Source organism: Procambarus clarkii, chromosome 11, assembly GCF_040958095.1.
Source record: "Procambarus clarkii isolate CNS0578487 chromosome 11, FALCON_Pclarkii_2.0, whole genome shotgun sequence".
Classification (NCBI taxonomy): Eukaryota; Metazoa; Arthropoda; class Malacostraca; order Decapoda; family Cambaridae; genus Procambarus; species Procambarus clarkii.
Genome location: NC_091160.1, coordinates 21,935,123 through 21,955,243, shown reverse-complemented (window position 1 = coordinate 21,955,243; position 20,121 = coordinate 21,935,123). Strand labels below are relative to the sequence as shown.

General features: G+C 46.9%; 1 protein-coding gene and 1 pseudogene across 1 annotated transcript; both read right to left on the bottom strand.

The window, feature by feature from the left end:
• Nucleotides 1-1,388: 1,388 nt before the first annotated feature.
• On the bottom strand, nt 1,389-2,181 carry LOC123748469 (putative ammonium transporter 1). The gene is made up of 3 exons (XM_069322945.1): nt 2,131-2,181; nt 1,866-1,977; nt 1,389-1,633 (listed from the first exon to the last, which is right to left on the bottom strand). The coding sequence occupies exons 1-3, from the start codon at nt 2,179-2,181 to the stop codon at nt 1,389-1,391; spliced, it is 408 nt and encodes a 135-aa protein (XP_069179046.1).
• LOC123758519 (putative ammonium transporter 1) overlaps nt 1,403-20,121 on the bottom strand; it is a 50,756-nt pseudogene continuing 32,037 nt past the window's right edge.

Below are 20,121 nucleotides of genomic sequence, written 5' to 3'. Positions count from 1 at the left end.
TCACACTCCGGCAGCCGCCCACTAAGCCCCCAGACGGCGACAACGAGCTGAGCGGGGAGGGGGCATATACAGAGTAGTCATTGATGCACGCATTGTATCCAACATAGCATCACTGATTCACCCCTGTAATTATTCAGTGTTCTTGTGTGTACATGTATTTTAATTACACCTTAGTTATGTTTAATGTATATTACGGTATTTATAAATATGTTCATAAGTATTACTTGCTACAGATAGCAACGTATCTAAAAACATTCACTTGGGCCTTAATTGGTAATATGTTGACCCCACGCCCCATGCTACTGGACACTTGGCAGCCAGTAGCATAGGTGGAGTTATCCGAGGGGGACCTGAATCATAAGATAAGTCAAAGGTGCCTGTTTAGTTCAGTTAACATAGTTACTTGCCTGGTTAGACCATTATTTGCTTACCCATATATTCTTATATCGGGTAAGTTAGTGATCAGTGCCTATAGATATTATCTAAACTTATTAAATGAGAATATATCTGGCGATTCTTGGCTACCTGTGTGTCTTTATTTGATATGTCTGATTGTTTCTTTGTTATCCCTTCATGAAATATATTGATGTGTTTGTGAAGCAGTCGTTTCTTTAATCCCTAGACAAGGCCACATTTATTATTTAATTATTGCGAGACACATGAACCTTACCCATAACAATAAGTAATGACAAACACACACATACTTTCATAAGTAATGACACAGAAAAGAGAATCTTAAAGCTTTAGGTTTCGTCAAAAGCCTCATTCGGGTAACAATGAGGATCTTGACCACGTTGATCTCTGGGTTCAACGAGGACTCGCAGATCATGGTCTCCCAGTCTGACTGTGAAGCCAGCTTCAGAGACACTATTGTTGGAGTTCAAGTGGTTAGCTTCGTGGTTGTTGAAGGACACGACGGGTGAGAGGTGGTATGGGACTGGTCCTGCACGACTCCAGTATACAAGGTGTCCAGGGACTGGAGCTGGGTCCTGGGAATTAGTCAAACCAAATTCTTCCGGGGCAGACATGTTGGGTGGAAGATCTGGAAAATAACGGATAAGATGAATGGTGGATAAAACTGAATGAATTTCTATCAAGAATTTTATTAATACGAAATAAACATCACATACAAAACTTTAAAAGCAACTTAGTTGACAACTTACTTGAATTCTTTGTGTTCTGAGCGTTTACGGATCCATCGTACTGGCTCTCCAGCCAAGCGTCAGCTGGGTAGGCTGGTTCCCCGTGCTTCAAGATGTCCATTCCTGGCGTACAGATATTGTTAGAGATATAAAACATTTACAATGTATAATGAATGCGTTCATAACACTAAAAATATAACAATTATCAATTATATAATACAAAAGTGAAAACTTTATGTATTAACTTCACTTGCCTGCAATTTCCATTTCTGGAGGCACCCTCAAGAGGCCGAGCAGCCTGAGGGAACCAAACATAACCAAGCAGAGACCACCAGACCACGCCACTATGGCCAGCGCCCCCACTATGTTCCAGGCGAGGACCTCCGCGCTGCCCCCGTACACAATGCCATCATCCTGGAAGAGGGCCACAGCAACCAGCCCCCACAACCCATCTCCCATGTGTACAGCCACAGCATCAAGTGGGTCGTCAACTGTGGAAGAAATATTAATTAACTTTACATCCACAACCTCAACAGTCCCAAAATGCACGTACACTTTCAATAATATAAAATTTTATAAATATTATTATTTAAGTATATGCCATCTACAGAACATAACGTTAAAGTTAAAATATTTCAAACTCATGTTAGATAAAACTGGCTACTTGTTGCCTTCTTGAGACAAAGTTAAGAATACTGAGCGGCGAGAGAATCAGTAACGTACCCTTCAACTTGGGCAGAAGAGTGTGGATGGCGAGGAACACTGATCCACCCACTGTACCAATGACACAGGCACTCCACGGCCGCACAACGTTGCACCCGGCACTGATTGACACCTGTCATGGAAATATGTCCTTAAGCATTGGATAAACAAACTCAGACATATTGTAAGTAACACCATTTTGATAAGAAATTAATTATAATAATACTTAATTAAATTTAAATCAAATGTCTATCAATGAAAATATACAGCTAGCAGAGTCCATCACACTAGCACCAGATGGACTCTCGGCCACACAGCGCAGAGCGGTACTTATCATGCCAGCGAGAGAACCATTAAGGGCCATTAGGAAGGACCAGGTGGACTCCCTCCCACACAGCACAGAACGGTACACCAAGAGCACAGCGATGCCTCCTGAAGACGTCGAGATCACAGTGTTAAAGAGCCTTGGCAATGGCTACAGCATCACCCTCGTGGCTGATGGACGCTTGGGACCCTCCGTTGAAGGCCAGGAACCCGAAGAGCAGGATGAAGCCTCCCAGAGCTGCCAGCTGGAAGTTCAAACACAACTTTACACCTCCACCTTGACGTGTAATATTTCTATTAAACGTGATATTCCCCTAAAAATTATATATTGCTTCATGACTTCATATAATAACACATTACTAATGTTCTATGAACATACTGGCACAGTGTCCACGTATCTCCTTGCCCTTGGGTCCGAAGCGACCGATTCTGGGCCCAAGAATTACAGCTCCAACAAGAGCTGCCACGCCCCCTGTGAGGTGGACGACGCCGGAGCCACCGAAGTCCTGGTAGTGTTGAGTCTTGAGCCAGCCAACGTCTGACCAGGTCCAATTTGACACCACCGGGTACACCACAGCAGTACAAACATTATCATAAACCGGAACATCACAGCCGTTGCAACACAAACATTATAATCCGGTACACCACAGCTGTATTTAATAATGTATCTATTAATTCCGCAGGAAATGTATTTAATATTGATTGAATTGCCCTTTTAATTGAGAAGTAAATCATAATGTTGTAAATCAAAATTATAATGCTCAGTGTTAGGCTATTATTGTATAATTAAAATTTTATAAATAACGCCAGTGAGTAAAGTTATTGATTTATTGACCACCGAATAGTGTAAAGTACCCCGCTAAATTTGAAACATACTTTACAGAGAGAAAGAGGCTTCACACCCACCTGACAGCACGGTTGTGTAGATGAGATAAGCATTGAAAGCACACCGCTCAGCCATGGACCCCGAGATGATGGTGGAGGCTGTGGTGGCGATGACGAACTGGAAGAACCAGAAGGCCAGGTGCTCGTCCGACAGCCCGTACGACACCCAGTACTCTGTACCACAGAAGCTGTTCCCGCCTCCAAACGCCAGCGGGAACCCCACCAGCCAGTACGCTATGCCACCAATGACTGGGGAGAGTAACAGGGCAGATGGTTAGTACAGGGTGGGGACGATTGTGGAATTCATATTATTACTACGCGAGGCTTGGTGGGAGGAAGTCTGTTAAATACAGAGAACAATTTAGTATATAACACCAGCAGATGGAAAAATAAAACCAGAAAATTACAGGAATACAAGAGTCGGCAAAGTTATATACATTGAGAGCGTACTTTAGCTATGAGATAGGAATAAGAAAATCATGTGCTGGTTCACCAGACATAAGCCAGATACGATAACAAATAACGAAGGTGTTTGATAACTTACAGACATCGAGCATGTTCTTGAGAAGGATGTTGGTGGTGTTCTTGGACCTTAAGGAGCTTGCCTCAAGGAATGCGAATCCGGTCTGCAAGACTGAAATATAAAGCAATGTCAAAAGTACAAATACATAATTTTAAGTATTGTGACGGTAACGCGTTGGTGTTCGGCTGTTCAAAAGCTAGGGGTATGGCCTCGTCACATACAGAAACAAAAAATAGAAAATCTGGAACTTTGTCTGTGGTAAGGTAATGGGAAGACATACAAAACACAAGTAAATTTAACAATGAGATTTTAATTACGTTAGAAAAGCAAAACATGAATAAAATGGACATACAAATTCGTATCATAAAATCAATCAATCAAAATAATAAGAATAATCAAATGACAAAATGAAAAGTTACGTTAAGACAAGTGAGTAATAAGTGTATAACACACAATGTAAATAGGTGCAGGAATATTGGCTTTAAGCTGCCACCTCTCTTAGTACACGTAAGCCACAGCTTAGTCTACCAACGAGACGTGTTAACTTGTTGAAAGCACTGGATATTCTGAGATCTGGCGGTCGTGTGGCCCCAGACATCAAGTAGTGTGGCGGGTGGAGGGCAGGTGCAACGACACACAGCCAATCAGCGATGAGCAGGCGACAGACAGGTAGTTTGGTGGTTCGAGGTGGAGCAGGTGTTCCTGGCTGCATACCTTTGCGCTCTGGCAAACCTTGGTGGTGTATTTGTTGGATATTTCTTCCATATTAGTTTTATAGGGATTTCTATAGCGACAAACTTTGGAGGGAAGAGCAGGCTCAATCTCTTGAAGGAGATAATCGTCACAGTATAATAAAACAAAATCCAGAGATTATTGTACTATTATATAAATATTTGATCAACATACAAAATGTGAAGTGGATTCTATACCCATTTAAGTTTAAATACTTGAAAATGAGAGAAAACACAGATTCTGGTACTTATTCAATATGAGGATGCTGAACACAATGAGGAAGAGGGTGTCCAGGTCCTTCTGCAGGATGGACAGTTCCCGGGACATTGGCGCGGGGTCCTCGCCAGACATTAGTAAACTAATATCATGTCCGGCATCCATATTGGTTGCTGGCAACGAGACTTCCAGATCTCTTAAATTGTAGCTTACAAATTATTAATAAAATAAACTTTTAAACTAAATTAACGCGTCGTATGTTCCAGCAGAAATGATGTGCAGCCCCACATGTAGCCTACACCTATCTATATACCCATACACTGCATATCTTCTTGATTGATTGATGATTGATGAAGATTAAGCCACCCAAGAGGTGGCACGGGCATGAATAGCCCGTAAGTGGTGGCCATTTTAAGCCATTACCAGTACCAATAGATGATACTGGAGATCTGTGGAGGCGCGACTGCACCCTGCATGACGGGAGATGTCTCCCTTGTGAATGTGTTAAGATGAAGCCACCCAAAAGGTGGCACAGGCATGAATAGCTCGTAAGTGGTGGCCCTTTTGAGCCATCACCAGTATCAATAGATGATACTGGAGATCTGTGGAGGTGCGACTGCACCCTGCGTGACGGGAAATGTCTCCCGGACCAAATGTGACCAGATGGTGTGTGCGGGATATCTTCTCGATTGATTGATTGATTAAGATAAGCCACCCAAAAGGTAGCACGGGCATGAATAGCCCGTAAGTGGTGGCCCTTTGGAGCCATTGCCAGTATCATTAGCTGATACTGATGATACTCCACAGATCTGTGGAGGTGCAATTGCATCCTACGGAGAGGTCGTTACCTCTGTCTTTGAGTACGTTGTCATAGATTCAGCTACTCGGAACAAGTTCCAAGTAGCACGGGCTATGGTGAGCCCGTAACTTACCTGGCACAGAAGCGGGGCAAGTAGCACGGGCTATGGTGAGCCCGTAGTGGACTTACCAGGCACAGGAGCGGGGCTGAAACTTCCTAGAGATGATGATGAAGATGAAGCCACCCAAAAGGTGGCACGGGCATGAATAGCCCGTAAGTGGTGGCCCTTTTGAGCCATTACCAGTATCAAGAGCTGATACTGGAGATCTGTGGAGGCGCGACTGCACCCTGCGTGACGGGAGATGTCTCCCGGACCAAGTGGTGACCAGATGGTCGTGATGAGGAATGATTGATTGATGAAGATTAAGCCACCCAAAAGGTGGCACGGGCATGAATAGCCCGTAAGTGGTGGCCCTTTTGAGTTAAGAACTGATACTGAAGATCAGTGGAGGTGGGAATGCACCCTACATGACGGGAGATGTCTCCCTGGTGACTGTATTAAGATGAAGGTCAAGATGAAGAAAAGGTGGCATGGGCATGAATAGCCCGTACATGGTGGCCCCTTTTGAGCCATCACCAGTATCAATAGATGATACTGGAGATCAGTGGAGGTGGGAATGCACCCTGCGTGACGGGAGATGTCTCCCTTGTGAATGTGTTAAGATGAAGATGAAGCCACCCAAAAGGTGGCATGGGCATGAGTAGCTCGTAAGTGGTGGCCCTTTTGAGCCATCACCAGTATCAATAGATGATACTGGAGATCTGTGGAGGTGCGACTGCACCCTGCGTGACGGGAGATGTCTCCCGTGTTTTAAACAGATGAAGATGAAGCCACCCAAAAGGTGGCACGTGATGGTGTGTTGGGTACGGCGCCGGGAGTCTCCAGCCGGATTTCCACGGGGCAGACATGTTGGGTGGCAGATCTGTAACATTGTGAATTGCTTAGAACATAAGAACAAAGGCAACTGCAGAAGGCCTCTTGGCCCATACGAGGCAGCTCCTATTTATAATCACCTAATCCCACTCATATACATGTCCAACCCATGCTTGAAACAATCGAGGGACCCCACCTTTACAATGTTACGCGGCAATTGGTTCCACAAATCAACAACCCTGTTACTGAACCAGTACCCACAAGTGACTTAGTGGGTAAATACAAGTGAAGTATTTAGTGACTGATGACAACAAATTAATAATGTTGTGATCTCAAGTACTGAACATCAGTAAGAGATAAGCGATTGCTAGTGTGAGTTTCATAATTGGTTTGTTGGGTTTCAGGCTAATCAGCTTCTAGTCTAAAGGTTTCAACTCTTTTACCATGTCGTAGCTCAGTCAATTAAGGCAGCGTCTGGGATGCTCTCTGACGCAGGCTCGAATCCTCGTCACGGTCCTTGTGGATTTGTTCATTAGTCTAAAGGGTTATTAAGGCCATAGCAATAGCTTGACCAACCAGCAAGACTATTGTAGATCAAAACTATAGCAGACTTTTAGTAGAATATACGACGATAAGCGATATTTCAAATCTATTGAACCAGTATTTTATAATCTACATTTAGAAAGATTACGTGAGAGAATATAATAAATCTGAATATTGTTGGGAAATAATTATCAAAAGAAAGTGCCTAGCTCTTAAGATTGTTATATGACAATTATCGGAAACACTCAAAACACTAAGAGTATAGGAACATGAAGATCTACAAAATATACAGTAAAAAAAAAAGTTATATCTATTAAGGAAACGAAATAAAGAAACTAGTATACAGCCTATCATTTATGAAAACGGGAAATAGCAGCTTACAGGTGTTCCTGTTAATATCCTCCTCAGTCTTGACGGAGCCATCGTACTGGCTCTCCAGCCAAGCTTCAGCCGGGTAGGCTGGCTCTCCGTGCTTCAAGATGTCCATTCCTGACGTACAGATATCGTAAAGAGTTAATTGCATAAAATATGCAGTTGACAGATGTTTCGTTTTACGTCAAATGTCTCCATGCGATAAGTTGCTAAAACATCCTTGCAGGATGCTACTCTATCATATTCTCTCCCAACATTAGTGTGGATAGGTCGACCCATGCACAAAGTATAGAATACAGAATATTTAATCTAGTCCAACTATTGGCCTTGACACAGAATAAATAATGAAACTACTTTTTTTTTAACACACGCAGTGGACTGTTTCGATATATGGAGTATTATATGCCAGTCATTTGTAAAATATCTTTGAACATGTTACGGGTTTATCTACTGCGTAAATAACACATCTAGAATACAATGAGCAAACAAAAACTACTTGGAGGATCCAGACCATTTCTTTAAAGGGTTAGATGTAACACACAAGAGGCAACGGCTTCAAGCTCAACAAGCCATAATGTAAAACGGAAAACTGATGCCTTTTCACCCATAGGTGGAAATGGAACCGCCTACCCGATGAAGCTGTAAGTGCCAAAACCTTACTGCAGTTCATAATCCAGGAGGAAAAAGGAACAAAAGAGGGGGACGTTTGATAAACCTCCGGCTTTTTGTGCCCGTCGAGGGCACTAAATGGATGATGACCCTCTGGTAAATTAAGATAAACTCTATATCCAAGTAATTCGGTTAAGATCAATTCACTTGCCTGCAATTTCCATTTCTGGAGGCACCCTCAAGACGCCGAGCAGCCTGAGGGAACCAAACATAACCAAACAAAGACCACCAGACCAGGCCACTATGGCCAGCGCCCCACCATGTTCCAGGCGAGGACCTCCGCGCTGCCCCCGTACACAATGCCACCATCCTGGAAGAGGGCCACAGCAACCAGCCCCCACAACCCACCTCCCATGTGTACAGCCACAGCATCAAGTGGGTCCTCAACTGTGGAAGAAACACAGCTGCATCTTATTCGGAAAAATTAAGTATAACGATAGCAACAGTTAAAACATAAGGAATATCTTGTCCTTCAAAATACTCCACAGAATCTAACCTTGATTTCTTGAAGTTAATTTAAGTAAAGCTGGAAATGTAGTGCCAATTTGACTTAAATAACCGAGAAATCCAATTTAAACAATAACATATCACACTAGTAAAGAAGGAGCGGACGTACCCTTCAGTTTGGGCAGCAGAGAGTGGATAGCGAGGAACACTGCTCCACCCAGCGCGCCCGTGACACAGGCTCCCCACGGCCGCACCACGTTACACCCGGCACAGATGGACACCTGGGGGGAGATGTTGTTGTTGTTGTTTAAGATTCGCTACTGGGTACCAAAAGTTCCAAGTAGCACGGGCTATGGTGAGCCTGTAGTGGACTCACCTGGCACAGGAAAGGGCTGTAACCTGTGTGGGGAGAACATATTAGCAAGCATGGCGGAAATACACGTCCATTGTTGTTGTTGTTGTTATAGATTCAGCTACTCGGAACAGTTCTAAGTAGCACGGGCTATGGTGAGCCCGTAACTTACCTGGCACAGGACAACCCGTTCTCGCAAATTTAATAAGTCAATATTGACTTATTAACTACGTGCATAGGTGATATACTAAACATAATAGATACCCTTAAAAAGATTCATAGAAAACACCGACCTTACCTAACCTTGTTAGTATCTTAAGATAAGCATCTTATTGCTTCGTAATTACAATTATTACCTAACCTATAATAGGTATAGGTTAAGTAATATTTGTAATTACGAAGCAATAAGATGCTTATCTTAAGATACTAACAAGGTTAGGTAAGGTCGGTGTTTTCTATGAATCTTTTTAAGGGTATCTATTATGTTTAGTATATCACCTATGCACGTAGTTAATAAGTCAATATTGACTTTACGAATTTGCGAGAACGGGTTGCACAGGAGCTGGGGACACGTCCTTTATTTTGAATTGTCTTTATTCAATCGATTTCATCATTGTGGCAATATTATTTGGACACACTGATGAAACTAATGTTTCCCAATGTCTAGGACAGGAAACCTGTTAGGATTATTGGGGGTCACGCTAGGACCCGATTCAATGACTGACCTTCCAAGATGCAACCCACAATAGTCCCTTAACCCAGCCCGTCCTCTCGAGCGTTCACAACGTCATTAAACTGATGTTCTAAATTTCCCGAACCAAGGCTCACTCACAACATATATTCTATTATGGTAGTGCGACTTAATTTTACTCAAATTAAACTACAGTATTTTTATATAAAGTTCTTTATCATAATTCTTTTTATTTTAATGTCTCAATGTAAATTTTACTACTTTTAATTTGAGCACGTCGTGTACCTTGTGTTTTTGTTTACCTAACTTCTAACTTAGACCAATATACTCCACGACAAGCCTATGTCGTGGAGTATTGTTTCTATTCTGAAAAAGTAAGTAAGTAATTATCAAAAGAAGGCACCAAACCGGGAAGGCTATGTAGCACCATCAAATACGCAAAATAATCAGAGGGCGCTAAATATCACCAAGGATGCCAATACGAGAACAAAAACGCATAAGGCGAACGATATCAAAAGTATCCGAGTCACCAAGAATTCTATCGAGGGACAGGTGACCGCGAGGGGCGGTCGGAAAGCAAGACACACGCTCGTCCTGGAAGTCAGGACATTCAAGAAGGACATGCACGACCGTAAGAGGGACAATGCAACTAGGACAATAAGGAGCAGGGCGGCGCTCCATCAAGTGACCATGGGTTAAGCGAGTATGGCCAATATGCAACCTCGCTAGAGCTGTTTCCCACCGCCGGTTACGGTGGAAGGAGGACGGCCACGAGGAAACACAACATTTAAGAGTACGTAGCTTGTTACCAGTAACAGACAACCAAGAAGCCTGCCAACGGGTAAGGACCGAGGAATGGATAACCGGGTAAAAGTCGGAATACGGAATGCCTTTACGAGAGATGGGACAAGAGCGGACAGCTTCCTTAGCGTCAGCATCCGCACGCTCATTTAAAGACACGCCAATATGGCTGGGAACCCAACAAAACTCAACCGACTTAAATTTACTGTGAACGAGAAACAGCCAATGCTGGATCTCGACAACTACCGGATGAACTGGATTAAAGCACCCGAGAGCCATGAGGGCACTACGAGAGTCAACAACAACCACAAAGGAAGACTGACAACGAGAAAGCAGGAGACGAAGAGCATAGAGAATAGCATAAAGTTCCGCTGTAAAGATGCTAGTCTCCGGAGGCAAGCGACACATATAAGTGCGATCAGGAAAAACAACAGAGTAGCCAACACCGTCCGCTGACTTAGACCCATCGGTGAAGACAGAAACGGAGCGGGAGTGAGAAGAAAAGTGCTCGAGGAAAAGGCGTTTTAGAACTGTAGGAGGGGTAAAAGCTTTAGTGATACGAGTCAAGGATGTACAAAACCGCGGAAGAGGGACCCTCCACGGGGGCAAAGAAGGAACAACACGAGGAGAAACATCAGAAATACGAACGGAAAGAGAATCCTGCAGGCGAGATAACCGGACAGAAAGAGGGAGGTGGTGAAGAGGAACAGGAACCGCAGGAGGGGTAAAAGTTAAAGCACGACAGAGACGAGAGGAAGGATGTTGCAAGGACCGCGCAAGATAGCGAAGACAGTAGCGATCACGGCGGGCCTGGAGAGACAGGAAGCCAGTGTCAACATACAAGCTAAGGACGGGAGTCGAACGAAAGGCACCAGAACTGAGGCGCAACCCAGTATGGTGCAAAGCATCAAGACGGCGAAGAGTAGAAGGAGAAGCAGACGAGTAAGCAGGGCAACCATAATCGAGCTTAGACAGGACGAGAGAGGAATGTAAAGCAAGGAGAGTGCGCCTATCTGCCCCCCAAGAAGTATGGGACAAGACCCGAAGGAGGGTAAGGGACTTAGAGCACTCAACACGGAGGTAAGAGATATGGGGAGACCAAGACAAACGAGTGTCAAGGAATAACCCCAAAAGCTTCGCGGAATCTTTGTATTCAAGGGGATGACCATAAAGTGACAAAGAGGGACGAAGAACAACCCGTTTCCGCGTAAAAGTCATGGCACAAGTCTTAGAAGTAGAGAACTTGAAGCCATGACCTGTGGCCCAAGACGACACGGCATCAATCGCAAGTTGAAGCCGGCGTTGAAGGAGAGGCGAATCATCACCCTGACAACAAAGGGTAAGATCATCGACATAGAGAGCGGAGAAGACACCAGAAGGAAGAGAGGAAAGAAGACCATTGAGGGCAACCAGAAAAAGAGTAGTGCTCAGAACACTACCCTGGGGCACACCTTCGTATTGCTGAAAAGGGGGAGAGAGAGCGGTACCAAGGCGCACCCGAAAGGAACGACGAGAGAGGAAGCTGCGGAGAAAGAGAGGGAGATGACCACGAAGGCCAAAAGAATGAAGTTGAGATAGGATATGATAACGCCAAGTGGTGTCGTAAGCCTTTTCTAGGTCAAAAAGGACGGCAACAACGGAGGTCTTCGCAGCAAAAGCAGTACGTATATAGACCTCCAAGTTCACCAGGACATCTGTCGTGCTGCGGCACTTGCGGAAACCAAATTGAGAAGGGGAGAGGAGGTGATGGTGTTCCAGGAACCACATCAGACGAACGTTAACCATACGTTCAAAGAGTTTGCAGACACAACTTGTGAGAGCAATAGGGCGAAAGTCCTTAGGGGAAGTACCCAGAGACCCTGGTTTGCGAACAGGGAGGACAACGGCATCGAGCCAGTCCTCAGGGACTGACGACGACTCCCAGATCCGATTATACAGACTCAGTAAATACTGAGACGTGCTCGGAGGGAGATGGCGAAGCATCTCATAATGAATACCATCGGAGCCCGCCGCCGTAGAACCGCAGAGGGCCAGGGCAGAACGAAGTTCAGAGAGAGAGAAGGGATCATTATAGGGAAGCTGAAGACGAGTGCAGAAATCTAAAGGACGAGACTCAAGGACAGGTTTACGAAGAAGGAAAGATTGGGGAAGATGAAGACCAGAGCTAACAGAAGAAAAGTGGGAACCCAGTTCGGAAGCGACCTGCAACGGGTCCGCCACAAGAGTATCATGGAGGTGAAGGACCGGTGAAACATCGGGAACGAACTTACCCGCTATCTTGCGGATACGCTTCCAGATCTGGGCCAGAGGGGTTTCGGACGTAATTGTCGAGACATAAGATGCCCAACATTCACGTTTAGCCGTACGGATGGCCCTACGGGCCACCGCACTCGCTTTCCGAAAGAAAAGAAAAGAATCGGTCGTCTGCCTACGGCGGTGCTTCTTCCAGGCTGCACGCTTACAGCGGACAGCCCGAGCACAGTCCGCATTCCACCAGGGAACGCACTTCCGTGGACCCCGAGAGGAAGAGCGAGGAATAGAGCGGAGGGCAGCGTCGAAGACAGTGTCATGAAAAAGGAGGAGAGCGCGAGAGAGGGGCAGAAGGGAGAGGTCAGAGAGAGTAGCACTGAGGGAAAACAGGGTCCAGTCCGCCTTAGCAAACTGCCACCTAGGGAAAGAGAGGGAAGGGCGAAAAGAGAAAAAGGAAACAAGGATGGGGAAATGATCACTTCCATGGAGGTCATCAAGAACCTGCCATGTGAAATCTAAGTAAAGAGAAGAAGAGCAGAGAGAAAGATCAAGACAAGAAAGGGTGCGAGTTCGAGAGTCCAAATGAGTGGGCTCACCAGAATTCAGAAGAGACAGGGAAGAAGAGAGGAGAAACGGCTCAAGGAGGCGACCCCGGGTATTCGTCAGAACGTCACCCCAAAGAGAATGACGACAATTGAAGTCACCCAGCAGGAGCACAGGCTCCGGCAAGGAGTCTAGGAGGTGTTTCAAATCAGGAAGAGAGAGCGGGACACCCGGGGGGAGATAAATGGAACAAACTGTGTACCATTTCCCCACAAAGATACGAGCAGCAGAACAATGGAGAGGTGAAGGAAAAAGTAAAGGAACAAAGGGAACATCAGCCCGAATCAAGAGAGCAGAAGAATTAGAAGCCCCAGCAATGGCTGGGGGGGGGGGGGGGGAGAGAAAGGAATAGCCACGAAAACGACCAGGACGAGCACCAAGCATCGGCTCCTGGAGACAGACACAAAGGGGCGAAAACCGCGAAACCAGAAGTTGGAGTTCGAGGAAATTGGCGTAATAACCTCGAACGTTCCATTGAAGAATGGACAACGACGAGAAGAGAAAGGACAAAACAGAGAACAAGGAAGAAACAAAGGCGAAAGACCAACAGAGCACGTTAAAGAATATCAGGGTCGGGATCAGGGTCAGCAAAGTCAGGGGGCATGGGTAAACTGAGCAAAGACGGAGGGAAGGAAACGGGAGAACAGATCAGAGGTGGGCGGGCAGGGTCCGGAGGAGGAGGAGACAACGGAGAGGAGCAGTCAAGGACAGCAGCAGGAAGAGGGGGAGTAGAAAGAGGAGCGCACCCCAGCAAGAGCAGCAACCGAAAGGGAAGCAGGGGCCAAAGAAACCTCCATAGCAGGAACAGGGGGCGCAAGCACTGAAACGGGAGGGGAAGGAGCAACAGAGCCAGAAGGAGGAGCTGAGGAAGAAAGCGAAGCCTTCTTACCCGCCGGGGAAGAGGAAGGAGAGGAGCCAGGCTTACGCTTCTGACTTAAAGAGACCGGTGTCCCAGCAACTACGTACCGGGCAACGGATTCCAGTGTCTCAACAGGAGAAGCCGAACGAGAGCACACACGACGGCCGTTAGGAGAGCGATGGACATCCGCCCGCACCGACAGGCGGCGGGGAGAGCCGATAGATGGAGGAAGAGGATGGGAAGGAGGATCGGAGGGGGACGAGGAAGGAGACACAGAAGACACGACAGACCGGGTAGAAGGAAGGGGAACCCCAGACAGAGGACCAGGAGGAGGATCCTTCGGGAGAGAACCCAAAGGGACAGAGGAGGGGGCAGTGGGCGCATCAGGGTCCAAGGCCTGGAAACGGTTGTGAGTCTGAGGAAGGCGGGAAGGACGAGGAGAGGAAGAGCGCAACACGCGAGCATAAGAGATATTAGCATAAGGCGGGAGCCGGCGAACCTGGCGCCTCGCCTCAGGAAAAGATAAACGCTGCCTCAAGCTTGTAATGGACACACGCACGGGAGAAGGTAGGATGGGCCTCACCGCAGTTGAGGCAACGAGCCTGGGGAGAAGCGCACTCCGACTTAGAGTGACCTTCGCCACCACACAAAGGACAGAGAGAGACAGTCCCGGAGCAGCGGAGGGCACCATGCCCAAACCTCCAGCACTTGTTGCAGAGCCGAGGAGAAGGAATGTACTCCTGGACAGAGCACCTGGCACCAGCAAGAATGACAGAGGGTGGAAGGGTCCTACCATCAAAGGTAATCTTCACAACCCGGAGGGGTTGACGGCGACTACCACGAGGGGGACGAGTAAACGTGTCCACCTGGAGAATAGAATGGCCCTGGGCAGCGAGGATATGTCGAATATCGTCGTGGCAGTCGCGTAGGTCCCGAACACCGGTCGCAACATGGGGCGGGAGCAAAATAGTGCCAACACTGGCATTCAACTGAACGTTTCTTCGAGACCCGAACGGGGGTCTCGCCAAGGCAGGATAAGGCAGCCAAGCGGGAAGCAGCATCCTGAGAAGGAGCAGCAACGACACGTGTACCGAGACGAGTGGGGTTGAAAGTAATGGAGGCATCCACGGAATCAATGAGATGTCGATGGAGGGAGAAATCGTCAGGAGGCGCAGAATCAAGAGGGAGGAGATCAAAATATTTGGCCCACGAAGCGGGACCAAACAAGGCTTGATAGGTAGCAGAACTGGAAGGAATCGAGCGAGGGCGGCCGTGACGAAGACGGCGGTGAGAACCCCCAGAGAGAGAGGGGTTAAAAGGCGCAGTAGTTACAACTAGAGAAGGAGCCACGCCAGGGGACGAGGTAGTCACCACTGGGGGCTTGGGGCTCGACCCAACCACAGAGGAGGGAGGGGAGCCAGAGGAAGGAGTCGGAGAGGCCAAAGGAGGAGCAAGGTCGGGGCCCAATGCAGCGGAGGCTACAGAGCCCGGTCTTCCAATACGGACCGACTCGGGGGCTTGGTCGCCCACCCCACGAGCCTGAGAAGGTAAACCAGAAGAAGCCGAAGCAGGGGTAATCATCTTGACGAAAGAAAGAATTCACTCACGAATGTGCCCCCACACCCTCCATGGAGCCACAATTAGAGGCAGGACACCCAACAAGAAGCTATCGCCGATCTTGTCGGGGCCCTCCTAGGGGTGCTTTCGCGAGTATACGCCCCACAAACGCCACCTTAAGAAACCGACAGTCCGTCGAGATCGGGTTCAGTGACGAAGTGGGGATTGACAATAAAAGGTTCCCCTCGCTCTCGACGTCGGGTACTGCAGTTCTACGGGTGCATGAGTATGCCTCCTCAAGCACCCGGGCGTCAAAATAGAAGAAGTCCAAGGGAAGAACCAGAACGAGCAAAGGTCGGTAGGAAACGGCAAGCAGATAGGAGAAGAGGGGGGAGAAAAACGAAACAGAAGGAAAAGGAAAAGATGCCCAGCAGAATTGGAGAGGACGGCAGCAGGAGCACAAGGCTAGAAAAGGACAGAGGACCGCCCCAAGGAGCATCACACTCCGGCAGCCGCCCACTAAGCCCCCACACGGCGACAACGAGCTGAGCGGGGAGGGGGTGGGCTGCTCCAAGCAACAGCCTGGTGGACCAAACTCTCACAAGTCAAGCCTGGCCTCGGGCCCGAGCTTGGGGAGTAGAAGAACTCCCAGAACCCCATCAACCAGGTACCACATAGTTTACACTTAATTTCATCATCATTAATACCTATTCCATATTCCCAGGTAATATTTTTTTGTACCCAAGCCTAGCACCTGACAGCTGAGTGGACAGCGCTTCAGATTCGTAGTCCTGAGGTTCCGGGTTCGATCCCCGGTGGAGGCGGAGACAAATGGCAAGAGGTTTCTTTCACCCTGATGCCCCTGTTACCTAGCAGTAAATAGGTACCTGGGAGTTTGACAGCTGCTACGGGCTGCTTCCTATGGGATGTATAATAAAAAGGAGGCCTGGTCGAGGACCGGGCCGCAGGGACGCTAAGCCCCGAAATCATCTCAAGATAAGCCTGAGCCGCATGTGTACAGAGTCACTCCAAGCATTTCTCCTTTTACCATTGGTGAAATGATTGTTTTGACTCGCATACATGTAGTGTTGCATAGTTTGACTTCCCTCATACAAAATATGCATTAAGAATGAGTATAAATTATAAGCGACCAATACTAATTACATAATAATTCCTATAATAACTATGTATTCATTCCAATTATGCAAAATGTTTTTAACATTTTGGTCGAAATTCTCCTAGTGCCGAGTGTGATAAAGACTTTAGACGTCACTATCAGCGCTTGGGTTGTAAACAAGTGACAACGGCCAGAGGGGTGGCTCACCATCCCAGTGAGAGAACCATTAAGAGCCATAAGGAAGGACCAGGTTTGAGGGCCCGACAACACATCCCGGAGCGGTAGACCAAGAGCACAGTGATGCCTCCTGAACACCCAGAGATCACGGTGTTCACCACGGACTTTGTAACAGCTACAGCATCACCCTCGTGGCTGATAGACGCTTGGGACCCTCCGTTGAAGGCCAGGAACCCGAAGAGCAGGATGAAGCCTCCCAGAGCTGCCAGCTGTAAAGTAAGCCCTGGCGTTACATCCAGATTTTGCACATATGTTTGAAGGGGATAAGTTATTGAGGTAGCCTTAGTAATCCTCCAGAGGATGATAGGTCTTATGCTCAGCACCAAACCATTTAAATTATTCAAATAATGTGGAGATTTAAATATGTATTTGTTAATGAATTGATACTCTACTCACTTTTGATGCTAATACACAAAAATTTATTATAAATATAATTTACTTTTTTTAGATTTCCCTTTAATATGGAACACGTTTTGCAAGAAAAGAATATATTTTTTCAGAAGTAAAACAATAATAGACAAAGACCACTAGGCTTCATTACGTGTGCAATTAGTCCCGACCATGACTGATGAAGCTTAAGCCACACAAGAGGTGGCACGGGCATGAGTAGCCCGTAAATGGCATATTTTTTTGGAGTGAATGTGATCTTTGGTCGTGAAAGTTCCTGTCAAATAGTACCAGAATTTCTTGATGATCTCATATTCTAAAACTGTATGATAGGAACCAACCGGGACGGAGTGGCCGCATATCCCCTTGCTGTTGGGTCCGAAGCGACCAATTCTGGGCCCAAGAATTACAGCCCCGACGAGAGCTGCCACGCCCCCTGTGAGGTGGACGACGCCGGAACCAGCAAAATCCTGATAGGCTTCAGCTTTGAGCCAGCCAGCGTCTGACCAGGCCCAGTGTGACACCACTGGGTACACCACAGCTGTCAATACACACTCATAATAATAATAATTCAGATAAAAGTACATACAAAATGAGTTAGAAACAGAATGTTGGATTTCTAGATAGAGTTAGTAAATGCTATCCCTAAAGGCATTAATACGCACAGCGTTTCGGGCAAAACATTAACAAACATTATTATTACTCAATACAAACAGCTGCACAGAATACACACAGATTATCCTAAACCAATTTAATTTGCGTGCACAGAAATCTATATCTATAATATAGGATGTCTGCCTCTGTCCAACGTATTGGCTAGCCTCATTAAATGTTGCAGTGTGACTGGTGAGGCTACAAAACCTCCATATCATATCAAACCGTGTGATGGACAAATCCACAAGGGCCGTGATGAAGGTTCGAATCTTGTGGATTTGTTCATTTGATGTATCGCACTATTGTGATTTCTGTGTGTAACCCGTGTGATATCAACTCCCTCGCCTGGACCAATGGTTGACTACACAGTACCTGCCTCGCCTGGACCAATGGTTGACTACACAGTACCTGCCTCGCCTGGACCAATGGTTGCAGGCAATCACACACTCAGCAGAGTTCGTCCGGGGGTGGCTCACAGCTTCTACAAGGCAGACTGGTGAAGAGACCTTGGGTGCCTTGGGTAGACTGATTCACCGTTCATCACAGCCGTCCTAGGTTGACTCTGTGAAAGCAGACACGTCATCAGTACTGGGACACTACATGGGACCACTAGGAAACATCACTTACTAGCTTAGACACAAACGTCCACCTCTTCGCTCCATAGATGGCGTTCACTGTCTAAGCGCCACCTCACCAGAGGTCAGCAGCAGCTACGTCACAAGCCGACTAGGACAGGCATCCAGCACTTATTGCCGGTATCTCCCGTCATCACTAGATGGCGTTGTCCATGTTGTGGGATTTTTGAGAGCGGACTCACAGATGGCGTGGACTTCATGGCTTCGTGCTCGGGCGAGTAATTTTGGTTTGTAACAGTAATGGCCAGACGACGGTTTCGGTTGGTGTTGCCTGTTCTAGTAGAACTCCCTCTTCGGAATCGATCTCTATATTCTCCACCTCGCATGTCGTGTCGATGCAAATCAGACTGCATTGATTGCTCGTGGTCTTCCCCGGCATTGTTGGAATCTGTGCATAACTGTGCTCCATCACTTTGTTGTTGGTATTGCTGCATGTGGGACTGCATTGATTGCTCGTGGCTGTTTCTTTTGCTGTTGGAACCACTTGGAGTTGTTGGAGTGCTCCAACCACAAAAGTTGGAGCAATTTTGTGTATTTTCTGATTTGGAATTAATAGATCTGGGAAATTTTGCTCTGTGAGAGTGTGTGTCTGTTGTGGCTGTGCACGAGTGTTCCAGACGTTGGTGTTGGTATATGTAGTGCTGGTCTGTGTGTTTATCCTGGCCTGAGCTGTCTGCACTTTTTCTTCCCGTGCAGAGCAGGTTGTGCTCCAGACATGATGTTTGCCTCTACAATTTGGACATTTGGCTGTTGTGGCCTGGTTTGCCTTGTGCTTGTCTATACAGTCTTTGGTTAGATGTCTCAGGCTGCACACTCCGCATCTCTCCTGTCCGGTGCAGCGTGATTGATGGTGGCCGTATTTCTGACACCTGAAGCAGCGCAGGGGTTCTGGGACGTATGGTCTCTGTCGGTATGTTCCCCAATTTCCAAGACTGAATGTTTCTGGCACATGTCCCATGACGGTCACCAGAACCTGACGTGTCGCTGTCTTGTCTACTTTTGTGCGGCATCGTTCCGCATTCAGGATTTGCTTGTGTTCTAGTATTGGATCCAGGGGAAAGTCGATTGGGTATCCCAAAAGCACGACTCGTGTGCGTCTTTCTGAAGGGTCCAACTTTTCCAAGCATACAGGTTTCTCTTGCAGGACTCTTACTTTTTCTAAGTAATTTGCAGTCTGTTGGTCTTGTGGTGTCATTATTATTTCTCCTTTCAGGTTGACTGTAATGGAAAGTTTGAGCTCTGATTGTTCTTTTTCCATTGCCGTTACACCTCCATATGCTGTAGGAAAGTGGTCTGTCTGCATTTTCTTGAATTTTGGAAGATGTGCAGAGTCTGGCGATGTCTGGTATTAGACTGGTGGTGTCCTCTCCTGTCTCATACTGTTGTCCTGTGGCTGTGTTGTGGAGAGAGGTACATTGTCTGACACTGGCTGGTGTGAGACTGGTGGTGTCCTCTCCTGTCTCATACTGTCGTCCTGTGGCTGTGTTGTGGACAGAGAAGCATTGACACTGGCTGATGTGAGACTGATGCTGTCCTCTCTAGGTCCATTACGTCTGCTGTCTTGCTGGTAGAAGCAAGTGGTGAAGCCTCGATAGCAGTTTTCTTCGGTGCCTGCTGCACTTCGGTCCACCGTCCCTCCTCGTCTGAAAGCTGCCTCCATTTCCTCTTACTCTTAGCCTTCCCCATGACT